General features: G+C 55.9%; 1 protein-coding gene across 1 annotated transcript in view; it reads left to right on the forward strand.

Moving 5' to 3' along the window:
• Nucleotides 1–23,660, forward strand: part of KIF6 (kinesin family member 6) — a gene marked incomplete at its 3' end in the record, with an annotated part of 382,214 nt that extends 358,554 nt beyond the window's left edge. The window contains exons 17-23 of the mRNA XM_079781145.1: nt 2,018–2,145; nt 3,123–3,220; nt 9,504–9,632; nt 10,975–11,081; nt 13,662–13,845; nt 16,079–16,256; nt 23,478–23,660. Coding sequence (XP_079637271.1) covers nt 2,018–2,145; nt 3,123–3,220; nt 9,504–9,632; nt 10,975–11,081; nt 13,662–13,845; nt 16,079–16,256; nt 23,478–23,660 — 1,007 coding nt within the window. The remainder of the gene's footprint in view (nt 1–2,017; nt 2,146–3,122; nt 3,221–9,503; nt 9,633–10,974; nt 11,082–13,661; nt 13,846–16,078; nt 16,257–23,477) is intronic.

A 23,660-nucleotide genomic window follows, 5' to 3' on the forward strand; every position in this document is an offset into this window, starting at 1 on the left:
AAATCAGCTGACAGTCGTATGGGTGCTCCCTTGTAGGTAATTAACTGTTTCCTCTTGCTGCTTTTAATATTCTCTCTTTGTCTTTTGCTCTTGGCATTTTAATTATGATGTGTCTTGGTATGGTCCTCTTTGGATTCCTTTTGTTTGGGGTCCTCTGGGCTTCCTGGACTTATAAGTCTATTTCTTTCACCAGTTGGGGGAAGTTTTCTGTCATTATTTCTTCAAATAGGTTTTCAGTATCTTGCTCTCTCTCTTCTTCTGGCACCTCCATAATTCGGATGTTGGTACACTTGAAGTTGTCCCAGAGGTTCCTTACACTATCTTCATATTTTTGGATTCTTTTTTCTTTTTGCTTTTCCGGTTGGGTGTTTTTTGCTTCTTTATATTTCAAATCTTTGACTTGATTCTTGCAATCCTCTAGTCTGCTGTTGGATCTCTGTATATTATTTTTTATTTCAGTCAGTGTATGCTTAATTTCTAGTTGGTCCTTTTTCATATCCTCAAGGGTCTTGCTAAATTTATTGGCCTTTTCTAGAAAATTCTTGAAAAACCTTATAACCGTGGTTTTGAACTCTATATCCAGTCTTTTGCTTTCCTCCATTTCTTTCATTTGTGACCTGTTTCTTTGTCTCCACATTTTGGCTGCTTCCCTGAGTTGATAGAGTGGCTTTGTGTGCTAGGTGTCCTATAGGGCCCAGTGGCTCAGCCTCCCCAGTTACCTGAGGTAGACACTCTTAATGCACCCCTTTGTGGGCTGTGTGCACAGTCTTGCTGTAGTTAAGTCTTGATTGTTGTTGGTATCACTGGGAGGAATTGACCTCCAGGCCAGTTGGCTGTGAGGATCAGCTGTGTCTGTGATGGGAGAACTTCTGTGCTGGAGACACCCTTATGAGACAAGACTTGCAAAAGCCTCTGTGCTCAGCTTGGATGGGGTGGAGTCGCAGGGCGGAGCAGACAGCAATGGCTTCCTGTCAGCCCTGCCCTAAGAGGCCCCTGGGTCTCAGTGTCCCGTGGTAATCGCTGCAAGCACCTCTGAGAGAAAGCCGCCCTCGAGTTTCGCCCACTGCCAGACAGTCCAGTTTCTCCCCGAATGAGTCTGGGTCCCAGAGTCTCACCCAGAACTGGATTTCAGAGAAGTCAGGAGCTTTTGTCTCCCTCTCGATTGAGAAAGCCAGCCGCGTACTCTGTTGCCAGCCCTCTCCGCAAGCGCACCTCCGTACCTCTGCCTCCTGCAGCTCATCTGAGTCTTAGTGTGCTTTTCTCTTTCCTTCTAGTTGTAGAATTTCCACTCAGTCAGCCTTCTTGTGGTTCTGGATGATGTCCATTTTGTCTTTTAGTTGTAGTTTTGAAATTGTTGTTCGAGGCAGCAGTTTAGGTGTTTACCTATGCTGCCATCTTGGTTTCTCCTCTCTCAAAGTATTTTTAAAACAAGGTTATGGTATAATAATATGTACAGCACTTTATAAATGCATTCATGAATAAGGTCTAGGGCAGGCCCAATATTTACTATAATTTCTAAGAAATGATGACCACAACATTTCAAGATTTCTGTAACTGTAATGCAATACGATGATCTCTGTGATTTGTACTGGTGATGAAGTCACTGGTACTGCTAATACGATGGTGGTTTGTTGTTTACACTTATCATTGGAAAAAATGCTAAATTTCAGGTAGAAGTTGGGAAAAATAAAGATGTAATTGGTTCCCATCCACATCTACGATGCCCCTGGATCTGCCTGTTCCCCAGGAAAGACCCCATCCTGGTTCGTCATCAGAAGTGAGGCACCAGCCACTGGAGCACCCAAGGGGGCTCCGTGGCTGAACAGGGGTGAGGGACATCCCATGTGACTCAGGAGGTGTCCAGGCCGGCTGACAGGGTCCAACAGTCTATGACTTACAGAGACAGTGGAAGCCAAGGAGCCAAGGTGTCGGCTCCGTGGGTCCTCTGTCCACAGATGTCACTCAAACAAAAGGGGCCGGGTGACCGCAGCAGGGATGATGGGCACCCTATTGCCAGGAACTGGCTCTGAGCAGTTTCATAGCCTGCGATGTATCCGGGTGGGCGAGACCGACGCCTTAAACCTCAGCAGGACGTGGGAGGCACTGAGAAACTCCCACGACAGTGTCCTGGGGGACAGGGAGCAAGTGGGAAGTGCCCCCTGCTCTCGTGCTCGGGGAGCGTCACGGGCACCCTGCCAAGGCCCAGATGAGCTGCAGCTGGAGCCCTCCCAGGAGCCCTGAGTGCAGACACGCGGCTCCAGGGCTCGCGGTGGAGCTGTTCCCCACACGACGTGCTCTGTGGCATCCTCCCGACTCCGGCCGCATCTCCCCGTGACTGGGGATGCAAAACCAGAAAGGACTTCAGAGAACTGTCAGATCACATTTTATTTTATTCTTTAATATAGTTTATTGATTTCAGAGAGGAAGGGAGAGGGAGAGAGAGATAGAAACATCAGTGATGAGAGAGAATCATTGATTGGCTGCCTCCTGCATGCCCCACACTGGAGATGGAGCCCGCAGTCTGGGCATGTACCCTGACCAGGAATTGAACCGTGATCTCCTGGTTCACAGGTTGGCGCTCAACCACTGAGCCACACCAGCCAAGCAGATCCCATTTTATTTATTTTTTTAAATACATTTTATTGATTTTTTACAGAGAGGAAGGGAGAGAGATAGAGAGTTAGAAACATCGATGAGAGAGAAACATTGATCAGCTGCCTCCTGCACACCTCCTACTGGGGATGTGCCCGCAACCCAGGTACATGCCCTTGACTGGAATCGAACCTGGGACCTTTCAGTTCGCAGGCCGATGCTCTATCCACTGAGCAAAACCGGTTAGGGCCAAGCAGATCCCATTTTAAACATTGTTTGCTAACTGCAGGAAGCACTACGTGCTCTATTTGGAAAACTTAGCCCAGACCACACACTGCCTGTACCCCGCCTTCCACAGGTGGTACTTAGGTGCCGGTCACTACAGTCATTCCCGTGTCTACATTTATTTTCCCACCTGTGTCATAAACACCAACTTCCATAGCTAGTTCTTTCCCCTTAAGAACTAAGTCAGGGCCATTTTCCCATCATCAGACTCAGGCTAACACGGTGCAACGCTGCTTGGCCCACAGGTGGAGTCTCCCGCAGGGAACTCCCTCAGTCACACGCAGCCGCTGCCCCCCAGGCCCGGATCCCAGCACGAGAGGCCCCCGCTCCTCTCTAACCAAAGGTAAGGGGAGAGCTTGGCTGACAGGGTTGGGGTGCCCCGAAACGGCTCCCCACTGTCCTCCTTGCTGCCGGCTGCTCTGAGGTCTCTGTGGGAGGAGCAGTCACTCTGTTAAATCACATGTCGACTCCAGGCAGTGGCTTCCCGGCTTGTTTGGGCGCTCCCCCCTCCCCCCCAGTCCTTCCCCAGCTCTGACGCTGCAGACCCACTGCCATGGCAACAAGAGAGCCCTTGACCGCACAGGCCCTGGTCCAGCGCCTGAGCAGGGAGAGGGGTCTGCAGTGGGAGGGCAGGGTGGTGGGGAGAGTGGGTGTTGGTGGCAAGGCAGAGGGTAGTCAGCCTGCCAGACACTGGGAGCTCTGGTAAAAGGCTGTGAGGACAGAGGCGGCGGCGCCCTGAGGGTGAGGACGGCCCAGAGCCAGCTCCCCACACACCGCCTTTGAGGGCAGGTTTCTTCTCGCGCCACCCACGGCATTATCTCTCCATCCCCACAGCCTGGCCACCTGCAGCCCCAGACAGACAGCACCCCCGCGGCAGAGGCCAGGCGTGGGTGGGTGGGGGGGAGGGCTCGCTCCTCCCGCTGGGAGCAGCCCTGTGACGGGGTGAAGGACAGCAGAGCTCTCTCTTTGGGGAGAGCTGGGGGAGGGGCTGTCAGACAGTCCCCGGGATGGGATGGGACTGGGTGGCACTCCACCTCTGGCCTTCTTCTCAGTAACCCAAACCCCAGTCATGTTGTGAGGAAACAGCAAGTCCCATGGAGGGGCGTCCTCCAGGACCCCCTACCCGCCTCTCCGCCCCCCCTCTACTCCCTCTCTGCCCGCCCCCGGCAGTCCTCCTCAGGGCTGGCAAGGAGACAGCCACAGACACGAGGAGCCTGAGCAGATGCGGCGACTAGAACCGTGACGTGCTATCCCGGATGGGACCCTGGGCCAGAAAACACACTCCAACAAAAAACTGAGAAAATCTGGCCTGGCCAGTGTGGCTCAGTGGTTGAGCCTCGACTCATGAACCAAGAGGTCACCAGTTCGATTCCCAGTCAGGGCACATGCCCGGGTTTCTGGCTCCATCCCCAGTAGGGGGCGTGCGAGAGGCAGCTAATCAATGATTCTCTCTCATCATTAATGTTTCTCTCTCTCTCTCCCTCTCCCTTCCATCTGTCCATCTCTTCTTTCCATCTGACCTCCAAGGAGTCCCCCCCCAGTTGAGACTTTCCCAAAGGGAATGCTGAATCCTTCTCATAGCTCCTCCCAGCAGCGGGCCTTGGGCAAGCCAGCTCCCTCTTTGCGATTCCCTCTCTCTGTAAGATGCATCAGGGTCCCTCCGACACTGTTGTTCTATGAGCAGATGACTGTCCCAGTGCCACCGAGGAGCCGCTGGAGCGGGAGAGTGAGTCCGCCAGCTGTCTGCACCCGAGTCCAGTGTGGCCGCTGCTGATGGACTCAGCGGGCAGGGCCGCTCCTCCGCTCCTCCGCTCCTCGGGCTCCGGAATAAACCCGATTCCGTCACCTCCTGCGGATGTGCAGAGCCTGCCGGCTGCACACACTAAATTCACAACTCTGAATGGCCACCCAGGAGGTCTAATTGATATAAATATTGCTTATTAATCCTTATTACAAAAGATAGTAAGTTCTGGTGGCTGGTATGTTCTCTCCAGAACAAGTATCAACATGAGAAATGAATTCAGTGTCAGGCTGCTTGGTCAGGAGAGGGGGCAAAAGTAATTTGTAACATGAGGGATCAGAAACCAGGCTATGGCATCGGCGCCACCGGGGCAGCTTAGGGACCAGAGGAGTCATTCCCTCAGCAGCCCCAGCCTTCGCATCGTGCCATGCTCCTGCCTGAGCTGGCCGTGGCAACGGGCTGGGCGTCTGGACCGCAGGGCCTTCTCCGCCACGGTGTGATCACCACGCCCTTCTGCTCCTTCCATCCACTCCCCACCTCCACAGTTTGGCACCTGTGAACACTCCCTGGCATCTTAGAACAGGCTCCGCTGGGAAACCATTGAGTCAATGATGCATTTGTGTGTCAATGACTTGGTCTTGCAAGGTTTGCTACAGCTTCCAAGCTGACCTGGACCCTTCTCTTCTTCTCTCCTAACTCTCCCCCCACCCCCACCCGCACCAAGAACTTCAGTTCCAGCCCTGAGAATTGGCCTCTGTTCCCTAAAGAAGAGCATGCAGAGCCTGCCACCTTGTGGCTGCCTCTGGTCCTGCAGCTGCCTTCCAGCTGGCCCACATACTCAGTGGAGAGGCTCTGGGATGCTGGGAAATACCAGTAAGCAGCCCGGGCTCTGATTTCCTTCCCTGCTTGCTTGGCCCACCGCCCTGAACGTGTGGAGGCAGGCCCAGGCGAGAAGCCCTGCTGCTGGGAGAGGCGGGAGAGGCTGAAGGCTGCAGCGGAGGCAGAGGCTGCACTCCTGGGTGGGACCGCAGGTTGTCAGGCCTGTGGAGTTCCTTGGACTCCGTGCAGACATGGCAGAGCTGGTGCACCTGTCTCGAACCCTGGCCTGCCTCGGCCTGAGTGTTCCCGTCTGTGAAAGGAGGGTTCTGACCAGGAGACTTTTCAGGCCTCTTCCAGCTCTGATGTGTGTGTAGGCAGGACCCTCCCAAGGCCAGAGAGAGGACCCCATCCTGACCCTGACATCTGGACAAGCTTTCGCCTCTGGCCCTTTATCTCCCAGGGGGTGCTCCTGGGATCCGCTATTTGCAACCAAGAACCCAAGGCCAGGCCAATATACCAGGCAGCCTAGTAAAATGGGCAAATTGCATGTGCGTGAGCTGTTGGATCTGACGCCTCACTCAGGAAGTACAGTGCTGGTCAGCTGGGGCCACCCAAGGGCTGTTGGTGTGGCCAGGGATAAGCCACGCGTCCCCAGTTGCTCCCCCTGAACACCAGAGGGGGATCCAGTTAATAAAGCTTCGTGGCGAGAGCAGGGATTCCAGAGCCTTTGAGAGCCATGACTGGGTTCAGATTCGACACTGACCAGCTGGGTAACTTTTAGAATTTTTTAAACTTCTCTAAGCCTCCGTTTTCTCGTGTATACAATGGGGATAATGAGGCTACTGTGAGAATTAAGTAGCACAACGTTTGCAGAGCACATTCTTAGGACCTGGTGTGCAGACGGTGTCTATGAGCAACATTTGTGAACTTCGTTGTTTTTGTTCAACTTGCATACCCAATACACGCAACGCTCTAATATGAAGATTCATGTATAAGCCATCGTTATGGGCTGAATGTTTGTGTCCCCCAAAATCCATAGGTTGAAACTCTAACCTCCATGTGGTGGTATTTGGAGATGGGGAGGTCTTTGGGAGGTGGTTAGATCATGAGGGTGGAGCCCTCATGAATGAGATCAGCGCCCTCACAAGAGGAGGCCAGAGAGCCCGCTCACGCCCTTTCTGTGGAAGGACACAATGCGAAGTCAGCAGTCTGAAAGCCAGAGAGGGTTCTCACCAGAACCCGGCCCAGCCGGCACCCGGACCTCAGGCTTCCAGCCTCCAGAACCGCGAGAGATGAATTCCCATTGTTTATAAGCCCCCCCGGCCTGTGGCACGCTGTTACGGCAGCCTGCCCTGACTCAGACAGGAATGGGCACCAGAAGTGGTGCTGCTACAGCAAATACCAAAAAATGCTGAAGCCGCTGTGGAACCAGGTGATGGGTAGAGGCTGGAAAGCGTTGAAGTGCACACCAGAAGAAGCCGAGATTGCCGTAAAGGGACTTTTAAAGGCAATTCCGGGGAGGGCTCATAATGGACAGAGAAGAGCTGTGGAGAAAGCTTCCGTCTTTTAGAGGAGACAGACTGTTGGTAGAAATTGGATAGTAAAGGCCATTCTGATGAGGTCTCGGGCAGAAATGAGGAGCGTGCTGTTTGAAGAAAAGGCAGTCCTAGTAATACGGTGGCAAAGAACTCGGCTGAGCTGCGTTCATGCTCCAGTGTTTGTGGAAGGTCCAGTTTACAGGTGATGAAACTGGATGTTAGCCAAGGAGATTTCTAGGCAAAGTGTGGAAGGAATGGCTTGGCCCCTCCTGACTGCTTAGAGTAAAATGTAACAGTTGTTAACGAAAAAAACCATTGAAACCTGTAAAGAATTTTAGTGAGTTTATTTGAGCCAAACTGTCGACATATGCCGGGAAGCAGAACCTCAATGAATTGAGATTATGCTCCGAAGAATGGTGGGTTACATCTGTATTTATGCATTGCCATCAAAGGAGGGACATAGGTGGGCTACATGAAATTCATTGGATAAAGTCAAATGGTGGGAAACCCCTGGGATTGGACAAAAAGTAAAATGATGGACACATACTTAGGTGGGTACAGGAACAATTAACATGATAATGAAGGAATTTGAGGCATCTGTCCTGGCGCCTACCACATTTGGTTGTACCCCAGGGGCTCCAGCAAAAGAAGGAAGTTACAAGTTACCCAGACATCTCACAGATATGTTATCTCAGAGGCAAAAAGGCAAATGGGCTCAGTAAAGAAGATCCAAGTTGATCTTTGTCAGGGAAGATAGAAGCCTAGGAATGACTGCCCACCATAACCTGTTTGTAGTTAAATATTTAATTTTCAAACCATCCTTTGTGGTTATTCCAGGTCTCTGAGTTTGCAAGACTGCCACGCAGGCCTCCCCTGAGCTTGTCAGGTTAGCATGTGGCTCCTTTCGTCCACACAGTCGTGACTTGAAGGTGACCTTATTAAGCAAAAGTGACTAGAATGTACAGATCTGGGGACTCCTCCGCCTGTCCATACTGCAACAAGTAAGGAAGCATCTCCAGAAGAGAACCCCAGGGTGTGGCCCGAGGAACCACAAGGAGATGAGTGTGGGCGTGAACGGGGGACGGATCTGCCGCCCCACCAGGAGCACTGACAGTGTGAGCTGAGGAGGAGGGGCAGGGACGGGACGAGGCAGGCTGCTGGACTTCCCGGATTTTACAGGATGGCACCACAGCGCTACTCTGCCGTGAACACCCACCGTTCTTCCAGCAAGAGGCGAGTGACCCCAAAGGCCATTCAGAGCGCCTCAGGCTTCCCCTCCGTTTCAAAAGGAGGGCCCACCGGCTTGCTTTCCACAGGCCAACGCTGGGGGAAGAGGGGGGACACCCAGCAGAACCTTGAGGGCAGGACCCCTGCCCAGCAGAGCCTGGCTGATCACCCCAGTGGGACCGAAGGGCAGATCATAAAGCCGAAGAGGGTTATGGTTGAACCTTAAGATCTCCTGGTGTTGGCCTGGCGAGGATTTAGCCTCCCTTGGGACCCATCACCTTCCTTGTTTCCTGTTCTCCCTGTTGGAAGGGGAACATCTATGCTGGGCCTGGCCCCGCACTGTGTCTTAGAGGCATGTGGTCTGGATTTGCAGGTTCACAGCTGGAGGGCAGCTTTGCCTCTGGATGAATCAAGAATACCTCGTGTCTCACCCAGAGCTGATTAAATGCGATTCCGATGAGACTTTGGACTTTAGGCTTAGTATTGATGCTGGAACAAGCTAAGATTGGGGGAGGGGGTGGGCTGGTGGGATGGAATGAGGACATGAATTCGGGGGCACCAGGGGTGGGATGTTACAGACGAATGTGCCTCCCAAACTGTGTATGTTGAAACCTAATCTCCAATGTGATGGTACTTGGAGGCGGGGCCTTTGGGGGGTGATTAGGCCCTGAGGGTTCAGGCCTCGTGAATGAGATCAGTGCCCTGATAAGAGGCCAGAAAGCTAGCTCACTCTCTTTCCCCCATGTGAGGACACAGTGAAGACTCTCACAGAAACCGGACCTTGCTGGCACCCTGAACTCACACTCCCCGCCTCCAGAACTGAGAAGTAACTTCCTGTTGCTTAAGTCCCTCCCCTCCGCCCACCCCCCAGGCTGTGGTTTTCTGTTCTGAATAACTAGGACATTCACTACAGAGGGTTCTTGGCTCCTGGCCTAGTCCCCTCGGGCTGCCCTAACCAAACACCCTACAGAAATGCATTATTTCTCAGTCTGGAAGCTGAATCAGAGTCTGCGGAGAGCCCGGTTCCTTGCTGTGTCTTCACATGGTAGCAAGAGCTCTGGTCTCTCTGTCTTCTTATAAGGACACCCATCGCATGTTGGGGACCCACCCTCATAATGTCATCCAAACCTCCCCAAGACCCCATTGCAAACATCACAATATTGAGGGTTAGAGCTTCAATATATGAGTGTCGAGGGGACACAAAGATTCGGTCCATACAGCTCATAACTACAGACCCAGAGTTTGTTTCTCTCTGGTAAACCTCTTCCCCTACCTTCTCCTTTGTGGGTTTGGTTTTACAGCGGCGTGAATGCCAGGAAAATCCTGCCCTCGCCTCGCCCCATCCTGCCCAGCCCAGAGCAGACGGATGCTCGTACCTCCCGGGACGACAGGTCTGTGATCGCCCTCTCACGCCTGGGACTGCCCCAACTGTAGGCCAATTGGGTGGAAATCGTCAGTCTGCCTCCCCCACAGCCTGAGGAGCCCCTTGTCCAGTGGCCACACACAGAGCCCAGGGCTGGCCTCCGCTCTGGCACCCAAATCCCCAGGACCGCTCACAGATGCCACCCGGCGCCGGGGTTTCCTCCCAGGGTCGCTGGGGCCCTGTATGGATGCTTCCTGTCTCCTGCGAATAGATGCACATGGGGCCATTAAAGGAAAGAAGAGCCAGCCCAGGGACCATCCCAACATGGGCCGCGAGCCCCCGCAGAGTCCCCATGCAGGGAGGACAGAGTTGGTACGCCTGGCCTCCGTCCTGTGAGCCATTCATTCGAGGCCTTTCCCTGGCGCCTGAACACAGTGGATCAGGCCAGGCCTCTCCCAGCGCCCGCTCTGTGCCCTCTGACTAGAAGGCCCCCACGCCCTTCTTCATCTGGCAGGTGCCACTCTTCGCCCAAAGTGTCCCAGGGTGAACTCCACCGGGGTCCTCCCTGTCCCCAGAGAGGACAGACAGCCCCCCACCCCCCCAGCTCACTGCCCCCCTGCTGTGACTCTGCCTTAGCACTTCTGGCTGAGTTGCAGCTGGAATGCTGACAAACGACTGACTGCTTGTGATCATGGACACCTTATTACACACAGGAGGGAGTGGGGACTGTCACCTGCTGTGGAGAGACAGGAGTGCGGGTGGAAGCTTGGCGAAGCCAGGAGAGCACGTTGCTCTGAATTTTCTTAAGGGAGGTTTTATGTGGAGAAGTTGGATGGAGAAAGAGGAGGAGAAGGCCCACATACATCCCTCCCTTCTTTCCTAAGGGGATTTCCAGTACTTCTTACAAATCTCATTGGCCAGGACCTGGCCACCTGGCCACATAGCTGCAAAGGAACCTGGGAGATGTAGTTTTTAGCTGTGCAGCTTACTTAGCTAAATATTATGGCTCTGTTTTTAAGGAGAGAGGGGAGAATAGTTATCTCTGCCTCAGGAACAACTGGCTAAGCCGTGGTGGGGATGGGGACACACTGGGGAGACATCCCAAGGCATATGACATCCTGCTGAAGGAGCTAGGTCCCAGGTCAAATGGGCTTTGTTGGGGTAAGCTGGGGAACGAGGCAAGAGGGGCTGTGAAGAAGGGTGGAGAAGGTGGTGAGGACATGACACATTTGCATGCAAAGGTTTGCTGTGGCTGCTGCACAGATAAGGGCGGGGAGGAGGAGGAGGCGATTTGTCCTCATGGCCTCCTGGGTGACATCGAGTCATTGAAAACAGAAAAGCACTTGGGAAAGGTAAGCGCCAAGTTCAAACACAAGGAGCAGTAAAGTGTGGCATGTGGTTGTCCCCAGCATCCCTGAGAGGCGCGCCTCGTCCGTCCCTCTCACCGGAGACAGCCAGACGGATTCCGACATCCTGGCATTCATCAAGGCCAGACAGAACGTTCTGCAGAAGAAATGTAAGTGCCCCTTCCTCCAGACCCACAGTGCTCCCCACCCCGCTCTGCTCGCCCGGGGAAGGCTGGAGCCAGCAGCGAGGCCGCAGGGAAGCAGGAAACGCCCTGCACGGTCCTGAGGCCACGGGACTGGCCTGGCGCTCACCTCCACGTGCCCGGCCTCTGCATCCTCCTGGAGAAAGCCCCACGCGGCAGCATCAGGAGCCCCCAGACAGGCCAGAGGGTGGGCAGCCTGGCTGCTCCTGCCCGGCTTGGCAGAGCCTCTCTCCTCTTCCAGGTGGTCAACTCCCTTTGTCCCCTGTCCCCAAAGCCAGCGCTCCCTGGCTCGGTCCTCACCACAGAGGAGGGCTGAGTGGCAGCCTGGCCCCTGGGGAGTCCCTGGCTGGAAACCCAGTTCTCCTGCAGGTGTGGCCTCGCCAATGAGGTGTCGGTGTAAACAGCACTGGGAGGCCCAGGCCTGGGAACATGGGAGTTATGGAGAAACATGGCCGGTCAGACAACAGGGAGGGAAAGAGCAGGCCCTTCCCGCCTCCCTCACGGAGCCGCTGTGGACAGGCCTCTCCTCCCGCCTGCCTCTCCCTGAGACCACACCCGGCAGGCTTAGCGTCACTCCCACGTCAGCGGCCTCCTTGGTGGATGAGGCAGACCTGGGCCGTCATGACTGACCCCGGCCCTGAGGGCCTGCACTCAGCTTCCTGACTCTTGGACGTTTGGACAGTAGGAGGTTGGCACATGGGTGCAGCACCCCAAGGAAAGGGTGGCCTTTGCCGTGTTGTGCCCACCTACGTCCCATCTTCACTGGTAGGGTCAGCACCATGGGCACCTGGCCAGGTCCTGTCTGAGACCTCAGAGTCCGCTCTGCCAGCAACCTGCTGGGGCACCGTGACCTCCCCACTGGCTTCCTCTCAGCCTCAGTTTCCTTGTCTAAAGAGAAGAAGGGAAAAATTGAATTTGGGTTCGGTGATCTCCGAGGCCCCATCTATTCTTCATATACTCTAACGACACATATCGGACACTGAATAGTTTGCACAGCCAGTCGGTGAATGAACACGGTAGTTATTGGGCATCTCCTGTGTGCCAGGCACTGTACCAGGGCTGGGCCCTGGCAGTGAACAAGACAGTGCCCTCGCCCTAACTGACTTAGCTCAGTGGATAGAGCATTGGCCTGTGGACTGAAGGGTCCTGGGTTCGATTCTGGTCAAGGGCACATGCCCGGGTTGCAGGCTCCATCCCCAGTAGGGGGCGTGCAGGAGGCAGCCAATTAATGATTCTCTCTCATCATTGATATTTCTAGGTCTCTCTCCCTCTCCCTTCCTCTCTGAAATCAATAAAAATATGTTATAAAAAGAAAAAGACAGAATGCTCTTGACATTCCAGGAAGAGAGAGGAGGCTGATGAACACACCAACTAGCACCTAGATCCTGTGAGGTGCAGACGAGTGCTACGAACCAGCCAAATGCACATTGTTGCAGAGAGTAACGGGGAGGCTGCTCTTCACTGGGGGGGGTGGGGGGGTGGGGAGGCTCCCTGCAGAAAGAGCTTTACCCTGACAGCTGAACAATGAGAAGGGAGTAGTGAGGTGCTCTCGAGTGAGCCGTCCCAGCAGAGAAGCAGAAATGAAGAGCGCCGAAGGGAAGGAGCTTGGCTTGGCCACGGGTGGCTGGAGGTGAGCAAGGCAGCAGAGCCAGATCCAGGGTCCGTGTGGGGGCCTGCTTCTATCGCCAGTGCAGGGGGAGGTCTCTGAGGGTGTGCCCGCCGCGGGGACGTGACTGCTGCTTTGGAAAGTCACTCTGGCTGTCGTGCGGAGCCTGGGTTAGAGGGCCAGGAGGAGCGATTGTCCAGGCCAGGGTGAGGGCAACCTGGACTCACAGCGGACTGGATGTGGGTGGGAGGGAGGGAGGGGAGCCTGGGGGTCCCAGGCTTCTGATCTGAGCAGCCAGCTGCACTTGGGGCTGGAGCCCGGCGGAAGGTCTGGGAGGTGTGGAAAGCGGGGCACTGCACTGCGTAAAATTCCTCCTTGCTGACAACAGACCCCAGGCGAGATGACATTGAGAGATGCAGCCAGAGACACTGAGAAGGCTCAGGGCAGTGGCTGAGTGAGCGACGCCTCAGGCAGGTCGCAGGAGAGCGGGCTCCCAGGGGGACGGGCCGTGGAGCCCAGAGCTGCTGTGAGTCAGCAGGTGCAGCATGGGGACCACTGCCCGGGGCGTGTCCAGGTGGCCCTGGCCTCGGTGTCCTGGCCCAGCGCCCTTCTGGGCGGGGCTGGGAGAGTGAAAGCCCAGGTGGTGGCAGTGGTGGAGGAGGGAGGAGGGCAGAAAGCAGAGACAGTGAATGAAGTGGTTACGAAGGACAACATGGACCAGAGGGCCAGGCTGCAGGGGAAATTCTCTGAGGAGGTGCAGGATGCGGAGTCTGGGCCATAAGTGGAGAAAGGACTGGGTTTGGGGACAGGGAGGTCCCTCCCCAGAACAATTCATAAAATCCAGCTGTCGTTTCTCTGGTCAAGCAGTCCTGGAGTGAGGAGCCATGTTTTAAGTCACGTTTACTCGGCGTTGGTACACATGACAGAGACTCTTCCTCCAGCCCTCTCGGAAGAGAAGAGCCGAGCCCACGGCCGGGGTCAGGATGGCGTCTCCCTGGAGCCCAATCAATGCCCAAGCAGCGCGGAAGCTGGGCTGCTGGGCGAAACACGGGCTAAAATGTGTGCGGCACGTTACCAGTTACGCATTCCATGTACATTCTTCCATCCGAGGCTTTCAACACTCCTGTAAGGCAGACAGGAAACTGAGGCACTCAGATGCCGAACACTTGCCCAGCGAGCAGTGGTTTTCTACCCTCCCCTGGGCCTGCCATCCTGCAAAGCCGCCCTGCAGCTGGGAGCTTTGTTCTCCAGCAAACAGCAGCCTGGAAGTCATTCATCAAAACAAACAAGTTCGAAGGTTCAATTTTCATTCTTAAGGGAAGAAAAACAACCCTGGATTCTTAGTGACCATGGGGCTGAAGGAAGCTGAGACAGGATGACAAAGGTCCCTCTCCGGCCAGGTCGGCCGACAGGCCAGCAGGTGCCGCCTCCGCGGACGCGGCCGATGGCCCAGGTCCCACCGCACAGCACTTTCTACGCAGCCCACTCATCAGCCTCCCTGTCAGGCAAACACGCAGGCCAGGCCAGGCACCCTCCCGGCCAAAGCAAACACGTCCCTCTCGCCGGCTCCCTCTGCCCTCAGTTTAGGGGCCCGTCTGTCTGGGCTTCTCCGGAGTGCTCATTATGGGGGATTTGTGACTGTGGGCCGGGAGCAGGAGCCCAGGGAGGGTGATTTAACATAAGTCTCCCGCGGGCTCTCAGACCTCAGCCAGGGCCGGCGAATCAATTTGATTTAGGATTCACGGGAAGCTGTGGAACGTTTCAATCCCTGCCGGGGGCACCTGCGGACAGGTGCACATTCCCCGGAGGAGGCGTTAGTCACCCGTGGTGTCAGATCTGCTGCTTCCAACTACCAAGGACGGCTTTAAAACCTGAGGAGATGAGGTTAAATCCTTTCTAGAGTGTGATTCTTTCCCATCTGCCTTAACCCCTGAGTTTGGAAGTGTTTCCCTCTGGACAGGAACCACGGTGTGACCCCGCTGGTGCCTGGAAGGGCTCGGTCTGAGTGCCTCAGTGTCCCCACCGCCCGCCCCACCGTCTCCACCCTGGGGAACCTCCAGCTCCCTCTCTCCTTTGCTCTGGAACCTTCCCCATGGAAAAGCAAGAACATGGAACTGAGAGGGAAGAGACTGAAATACAAAGGCCATCGCCGCCCATGTGACCTCAGCAGCCTCCCTCTCACCTGTCAGGGTCAGATTCCACCTTTGCCCCGTGGGCAGCGTCTCCTGAATAATGTTCGTAGTCGTGGGGAGCTGAGCTGGGGTGGCCTGTGTGCTGAGACCTGGTCCACACGGCGAGGTGCAGCTTTTTTTAATTATTATTATTGATTTCAGAGAGGAAGGGAGAGGGAGAGAGAGATAGAAACATCAATGATGAGACAGAATCATTGATCAGCTGCCTCCTGCACACCCCCACTGGGGATCGAGCCAGCAACCCGGGCATGTGCCTTTGACCGGAATCGAACCCAGGACCCTTCATCCGCAGGCGGATGCTCTATCCACTGAGCCAAACCAGCTCGGGTGGAGCAGCTTTTTTAGGGGTTTATCTGTAGCAGCGCCCTCCATTCCGGGAACCCACAGCCACAAAATCTAACAGAGGGACAGCTCCATCCCTTACTGGGCTCACACAGTAAAGCATGCCCTGCACACGGCGCCTTTACCTGGGGCTGTGGTCTGTCTTTGTGAGGAACCGTCTTGGAGGACATGCCCTCTGAGCCAGCCTGTGGCGTTTCTTCTCCACGGCCCAGTCATCACGGCCCAGTCTGTGGGGCAGTCACGGTCCTGGGTGGGAGCTGGCTCAGCCTCCGCTCCTGGCCCCCAGCTTGTCAGTGTGGAGAGGAAGTATCAGTCCGGCGACCCGGCCCCGTACCCGCCCCCGCCAGTCCTTGGAACAGAGGAAAGCAGTGGGTCTCGGCACTGGCTGCCCATCGGAGTCACCTGGCCCACCCGGACACTCTGATTTAAGCTGCCCCAGGGGTGGCCTGGGCATCGGTTCCCAACATGCAGCCGAGCTGGGAACCAGGGGCAGAGCGACTGGGACACGCACCTGCGTGTGCTCGGCTGTGCCTGCCAGTCCTCGTTCCTTCACTTAGGACAGCCGGGCTGCTTTAAAGATAGAGACCAGCTGAGTGAGCAGTGAGGCTGGCCGGGTGCAGCACACAGAATTAGACCTGAGGGACCGAGGGCTCAGCACCTTGAATTGTTCCCAACCTCGCCCTCCCAGCTTCCCCCACAGTTCGTGTGTCACGGAGAACTGCGGATTCTTCCACAGCGGCGTCAAGCAGGCCACACCCCACTCCCCACACACTGCAGGTCCCCACTGCCGCTGCCTCACCCCTCAATCGCTCTGCCTGCTGCAGGTTCTCTAAACACTGTGCCATTACTCCACCCAAGAATCTTCAGAAACTCCCTTCTGCTCCTATCATGAGAGCAAAACTTCGAGCAGATAAACTAGCTGCATGTCGCTCGTACCAGTTCTCCTCGCACTTGAATGTGCCACTGAGTCTAGGGGCTCCCATTGAAACGGATTCTGGTAGAGTGAGTCTGGGTGGGGCCCAAGGTTCTGCGCTTCTTGGCGAGCTCCTGGGGAGGCCCAGGCTGCTGGTCCCTGGACCACACCTCGAGGAGCCAGGAGCCACGCCCGTCCCTTGCTTTTCCAGGTATTAGGAGAGGAGGAAAGTGAGGGCCAGAGAACTAACACGGTTTTCCCCAAGTCACGGGCGTCACAGATAGGGCACCATCCTGGCTAGAACCCAGGAGCTCTGGTTCTTAATCCAGAGACGCCTTCTCCGCGCCCAGCCGTGGGGGGTGACAGGGGGGGCCGCGTGGTCAGAGGAGCCGGCCGGAGCCTACTGAATACCTGGCACAAAGAGCAAGGAGAGGCCCTTGAATGAAGTAGGAGAGTCTGTGAGAGCCCTGGGGTCAAGTGTTGGCTCTGGCCCAGGGCAAAGATGGCTTCTTCCTTCCGAGCTTGGGGAGTAACTGAAGCCCCGGGAGCCGGGCACTGAGAGGGGCACTGCCCGAGACCCCCTCGCCCTCCAATCCCAGAGAAGTCGGTGCCCCTGCACAGCCTAACCAAGAGCACCTGTCTGCTTTCAGGTTTCCGGTGAGTGTCCGGTGAGCGTCCAGTAAGAACGAAAGACAGATGACGGCCGCCTCACTCACCCGGCTTCAGAAGTGACCTGCTGGGAGCAGCTAGTGACTTTGATTTCAATGGAGGAGACTGTTTCTTTAGGGCTGGTGTCCGGGAGGCTGCCGGGAGGCTGGGGCCACTTTGCTGTGTGCGCTGGAGCTGCTGGCAGGCCGTGCGGGGCCAGGGAGCTGGGGCCGGGCCAGGGCTGCTGCTCACTCACAGACACGAAGTAGCACCAGGCAGTGCAAGGGCTCACATGGGTGGAACGAGGGAATAATAGTCATTTCCAGCTATTTACCAGCCTACCCCCTGGCACAGGAACAGGCCAGGCAGTAGGCTGGAGCCAAAGGCAGGGCAGTGGAATGCAGGGCATCGGGATGGCCAGTTCCAGTCTCTCGGCCATCACCCTGATACCCGGCTGACCCGTAGGCAGCATCTGCATGAGCTGTGTCCCCAGGGAGCCACCTACCCTGCCGTCTAAGGACATGGCAGCACCCAGAGCCGTGGACAGCTCAGGAGCTCCATAGTGTGGGTGCCCTGGGGCGCTGCAGGATTTGAGCCGCAACTCCCACTCCCCCCTGGGAAACAGCTGCCGGGATCTTGTCTCAGTGGGTCTTGTCTTGTCCTGGTGCGGAGCCTGCGGAGGGTGGGCCGACCCTTGGGCAGCGGCGGGTGGGGGCTGCGGGCAGGAAGCATGAATAGACGGGGAGAGGAATGGCGCCTGGAAATGAAGCTCACAGAATAAAAGTGCTTGTCTGCTGCTCCTGTTCTCTCCTTCCCAGGGGCTTATTTCCCTCTTCTCGGGACCGGCTGAAAGGGTCATGCAGGAGAAGAGGGGTCCCCGAATTTCAAAGCTGGGCAGGCCCCATGGGCTCCTCTAACCCACACCCTCATTTACATACTCAGGGAACTGAAGCAAAGGGGAGGCCCTGGCTTGTTGATATGTGGCCAGTTAGTGACAAAAGTCCCCTCCTTGGGGGGCTTTCCCTGATCACCCCAACTAGAGGTACCCCTAGTTACCCTCTAACCCACGACTCTGTTTTACTTTCTTTACCACTGTCTGATGTATCATCTTTATTTGCTTATATTCTATGGCCTGCAGCCCCCACCCACAGGGCTAAAAGCTCCCTGACAACAGGGACCTGTCTGCCTTGTGTTCACGGATCCCCAGCAGGAGTCAGTACTCAGTGACCCCTCTTCGGTGGGTGAGTGGGGGTCAGAGCCCAGAGCCCTGGCTTCTCAGCTGGTGTCGCCTCACGGCTTGGTGCAGTCTCCCTGCTCACTCTGGCTCCCAGTTCAATGGCGCATAGTACCAACTGAGAACTAGACAACACATATATAAAACCATGGCTTTCAGATGTTGGGAAAAGGCAGGAGAGGACATTGATACCCAAAAGAAGAGAATCAAATGAGGAGGCCCTGTGACTATGACGGCCCCAACTCACTACCTGCAGAGTCCAGGCTGCAGTTCAGGAGGGGAGCCAGGTGGTGCCTCGTGGTTGAGGAAATGGAGCTGCAGACCAGGGAGGCCAAGGGAGCTTAAATTTGCAAGAGTGTACCAGAGGAGAGAGAGAGAGAGAGAAGGAAGAGAGAGGGGGAGGGGAGGGGAGGGAGAGGGGAAAGGAAGAGAGAGGGAAAGGGAGAGGGAGGTGATAATAGAGCTAGAGCTAGAGCTAGAGCTAGAGCTAGAGCTAGAGCGCCCTGGCTGGTTTGGCAAAGTGGATAGAGTATCGGCCTGTGGACTGAAGGGTCCCAGGTTCAATCCCAGTCAAGGGCATATGCCCAGGTTGCAGGCTCGATTCCCAGTGGGGGGCATGCAGGAGGTAGCCGATCAATGATTCTCTCTCATCATTGATGTTTCTCTCTCCCTCTCCTTTCCTCTCTGAGACCAATAAAAATATATTTAAGAGAGAGAGAGAGGATAGATAATAGATGTAGATATAGAGAGAGATAACAGAGAGCTCTCTCTCTCTCTCTCTCTCTCTCTCTCTCTCTCTGGAGATCTGAGGAGGGTACTCTTGAGTCTTTAGCCAACTGCTATCCAATGCATACATGTGAGAAAATCACCCAAGACTGGGGACGGAGCCCCAGAAAGGAGGAGGCAGAACACAGAGCTGGGAATAGTTTATGCCCCCAACAGCCCAAGTGGAGGAACCTCCTCACTAAAGGGCCATTGAATACAAAATACAGACGGGGCCACACCGGCCCTCGGTGAGGGCTCTGGCTGCCTAAGGATGAGCAAGCCTCGGAAGAGTCCCGCCTTTCCAGTAAGCTTCCAGCAATTTCCCTGAGTCTCAAAGCAAAACTCAAAAATAGTTCAAAGAATGCAAAATACTCAGCACCCAACAATGTAGAATTCACAATGTCTGGCATCCAATAATAAAAATAAAAAAAATTACCAGCATGCAAAGACATAGGAAAACATGGTTCATAATGAGGAGAAAACAGACCCAGAAAAGACACAGATAACAGATAAGTACATAGGCACTTTTTTAATGCACTGGGCGTGTGTTTAAAACATAGGCAGAAGGATGCCGGTTGTAATTCCTCAGCTGTGAACAGGAGCCACTCATCTGGCCATTCTTTCAACAGGATGTGCGACCCCGTGCTAAGTTCTGATGAGTCGGAGGTAACAAGACAAAGTGCCAGCCCTCTTGTGTCTTAGACTCTAATTAGGGAGCTAATCAAGCAACAAATAAGAGAGTCTGCGCTCAGGAGTGGGGGTGGGGTAGGATGGGCCTGAGCTCACTGTCCCAGGTCAGGGGGTGAGGGCCAGGGCGGGTGAGGAAGGCAAAAGAGAGAGGCTCAGGAATAGGATGGCAGTTGGGGGGTTCCGTGATGGCAGGGGGCCTGGGGATGAGCGGTGGAAGAGGAACCCCGAGCGCGGCAAAGAGGGATCTGTGGGGACTGGAGTCATCTAAGGATACGGGGAAGAGAGTATTTATTCTATGACGTGTTCCAGGGCCACCAGGGCTTTAAGACAGAGGAGGTGTGGAAAGACTGGCTGTGAACGTCGGAAGTTGACAATGTATATGTAAAACGTGGGAGGGAGGGAATGGCTGTTTCCCGTGTGAAACGCGGCCTCTGGATATGGCCCTGGTGCTTCTCTCCCAGCAAGAGGGGAGGCGGCAACGCTCTCCAGGGCTAGCTCCTTTATTTGGGGTTTCTCTGGCCAAGTGCCAGCCAGCAGGGCTGAGCCAATCTTATGCTCATTGAACAGGAGCTCGGGGCCAAGAGCAGGCAGAAAGCTGGTCAGGTCTTCCCCCGTCTCCGTTCAGTGAACTCCTTGTCTCAGGAAGCAGCTCTGCCCCAGACCAGCTTCCTTCCCCTCTGGTCCCAGGTGTGAGATGCTATTATCATCTCCTCTTCTCTGAAATATCTTTTGGGTTTGCCTTTTCCAAAGCCAGGCAAGGGGACCCCTTTCCCCTTCCCCACGTGGAGTCTGCACTTGCTCTTCAATAAATCTCCACCTTTGCTATACCACCTTCCGTCCATGGATTCATTCTTCGACCCCGACGGACAAAGAATCCGGGGAACCATCCTGCCCAGGGGAACACCGCGTGTTCCAGTCCAAAATCCCGTATCAAAGCCAGGCAAGGAGGTCCCCTCCACCATGCCTCAGCGGGCCCCTCCCTCTGAGGCTATCATGGCCAGCAATGTCATCCATGAGGGCCACCCCTGCTCAGACCAGCCCCCCGTGGGCCTCAGTTTTCTTTTCTCCCCTCAGGGTGCTCTTCAACTCACGCACAGGGGTGACCAGAGGCTCCAAGGTGCTCCAGGACTCGTGCCCTGGAGCTGCCCTGCTGGGGCAGAGCTGGCGATATCTCTGCTGAGCTCCTTGGCCCGTCCAGGCTCCAGGGGGCCAGCCTGGCCAGCCGGTCACTCCTGCTGACGGGTGCGGCTGTCCTTCGGCGGCACTGCTAGAGGCTGGGCCACCAGGGTGGCGCCGATGTGCTGCTCTGAGTGGCTCACGGGTAGATGCAGGACAGCGTCTGCTCATGCATTGATTAGGGCAGTGGTCGGCAGAGCCAAAGATCAACAGTACAGAGCCAAAGATCAACAGTACAACGATTGAAATTTCTTTGGAGAGCCGAAAACCGACTTCTGCGCATGGGCCACGAAGTTTCAATCGCACTGTACGTGCGCGCCTGCACGTGGTATTTTGTGGAAGAGCCACACTCAAGGGGCCAAAGAGGCGCATGTGGCTCGCGAGCCGCAGTTTGCCGACCACTGGATTAGACGAACAAGTCGGAAAGTGCCTCTTCTCCACCCTATTCTGAGTAAATCCCTATATTTCACCTGGACTCATGAACTTGGTACGTTTTTTAATCAAATTGCTTATTTAGACAAAAGATACGTGCCAGGACCCCAGGAAGTCTGCCTTGGTCCGTATCCCCATCTGCATCCCGGTCCACGCCTTCTCGGGCTTACTGCTGCTTTAGCTCCAAATCCTCTGAACCTTGGGTTTCCCTGAGGGTGCAGAGCCAAGGAGACATAGGGGCTTCTTTAATACGGGTGTCCACAGAGTCCCTCTTCAAATGTAGCGCTCCCAAGGGGGCCACTCCCTCACTGGGTCCACAGGCGCTCTTTTCCCACAGGAGTTACACCCACACCGCTCAGGAGAGGGAGTCGAGGACTCAGAGTCTGTGACAGACACTGGCGGGGCCCTGCCCATGTCCCCAGCCCACTGGAGTGCACGCACAGCTTCTGTGGACAGCCCCACCCAGACCAGCAGCGTCCCGTCTCCAGTACCTGTCGGTCTCCACCTGGAGGTTCGCTCTGGCCACGGGGTCCCTGCAGCCCATGTGCAGGGGTTAACCTCCCTGGAGCAGCCCTCCACCATGAGAGACAGGAGTTGGGGGGCAAGCAGCCCGGCTTCCTTGCTGCCCGTGGGGAACCCAGAGGTCCTCAGGGGGGTCAGGCCCCAGGAGCCCACAGCGGTCACCTGCTCGGCACACCCTGCGTGGCTGCCTTCCTCTCCTGCCTCTCCTCCCACTCCCTTGGGTTCTTTGTCTGGGATCTGCTCCCGATGAACTGCTCGTGCCCAAACTTTGCCTGGGGATCTGCTCTAAGCCCGGTCAGGCCAGGGCATCTGTTTCAGAACCCGGGGTGGGCTCCTGCCACCAAGCTCTCTGCGCGGGTGAGAGCGAGTCCGCCGCCTTCAAGCAGAGCCCCCGGCTGTGCCACACGCTGGGCTCAGGGGAGATTTCATGTGGGGAGGACTCTTGCTGCTCCCAAACCATTTCTGAACAAGATCAATAAAGGCCGGTCGGCTGGTTTTGAGCCTTTCCTTGCAGTCGCGCCTCAGCTTCCCCGTCCTCTCTGCGGTCGCACAGTTGGGCTGGACATCCCCCGACATCGTACTCTCTGGTCATGAGGACAGTCAAAGACCCACGCAGACGTGCACCACCCCTGCCTCCACACAGGACGCCCTCCACCCCCCGCCCTGTGGGGAGGCCCCGAGCCCAGACCACCACGTGCAGAGTCGTGGCTGAGGCCCGTGCTGCCATCCGCGGGGCCCTCGGTCAGGGCGGCAGGGCCTGAAGCCCGGCTCCTCTCCCCTGGCCTTTCCCTGCGGGGACGCACGGGGCCAGGTGGGCCTTATCTTCCCCCTGGTTCCGGCTGGAACGTGCCTTTTTCATTTGCGCGGATATGTGCACACTGAGTGACTCCGTAAGTGAATGCCGATGTCGGATGGGGGGCGGGGGCGGCCTGTCCCTCCCTTATCTCGGGGCTCATCCAGATGGAACGAGGCCCGGGCCCAGCAGCTCTGTTTACTCTGCCTTCTCTGCCCATTGTACATGAAATTGATCGGGGGTTGTTTTTCCTCTTTTCCCTCCAATCTCCTTATTAGTTCAGCCTCAGAAAGCCCCTTATCGCTGCAGATGTCAGGCACGCTCTGCCATCAGCCCGGCCGCGGCAGACTGTCCATTAATTGATTTTGCCCTCCCCTCCTTGGAAGCACAAATCAGCGTGGCCCATTAGCAGCAATAATTCCCTGAAAGGGATTATAAATCATGACCTATGTCCATCGGCCGCTCACAGCGGAGGGGTGCCCACGTTGGGGTGTCAGGCAGGGAGCTGGGCCGGTGGAAGGGAGAGGAGGCCCTGCAGTCCTGCGGGCTCACTCCTAAACCCTAAACCCAAGCACCTGAGGCCACAGCCAACCAGGAGCAGCTAAGGCAGGTCCCAGCACAGAGGGCCTCCATCCCTGCGTACTGAATGAGTAAAGGGAGGGAGGGAGGGGGGCTCCCTCTAGGGGGCAGAGTGTTTTGGTAACCTCGCATGGACCCCACACACCAAGTCCACATTATGTTACCGTCCTTCGGCTCTGTGGCCTCGGGTTTGCAGAACCCCCCCCTCCCCCGGCTAGCAGTGCTCCTGAGAAAGACTCTGTCCCTGCTGGTCTTTGAAAACCTGAGTGGGAGAGGAGAGAGCAGAGAGGAAGGAGCGGGGGAGAGAGAGTAGCCAGGAAAGGGGAGGCGGCCACAGTCTGGCCGATGTTGCCGGCACGTGGCAGGTTCTCAGTAGGGACAGCGTGCCCCCCTTATCTGACGGGGATACGTCGGTGGGTGCCTGAAACCACGATGGTGCCGAATCCTCCGTATACACGTTGTTTCCTGTAGGTTCTCGCCGTTCCACTTAAAGGAAGCACTTCACGGCTCTCTCTGGCCCGTCCAAACTGCCAGCACCACACTCTCGCCCTTTGGAGCCATTATGAAGTAAAAGAAGGACTATTTGCACACAAGCGCTGCAGTACTGTGACAGCCGATCTGATAACCCAGACGGCCAGGCCGCTAAGTGACTAA

The sequence above is a fragment of the Cnephaeus nilssonii genome (assembly GCF_951640355.1).
Source record: "Cnephaeus nilssonii genome assembly, chromosome: 9".
NCBI lineage: Eukaryota > Metazoa > Chordata > Mammalia > Chiroptera > Vespertilionidae > Cnephaeus > Cnephaeus nilssonii.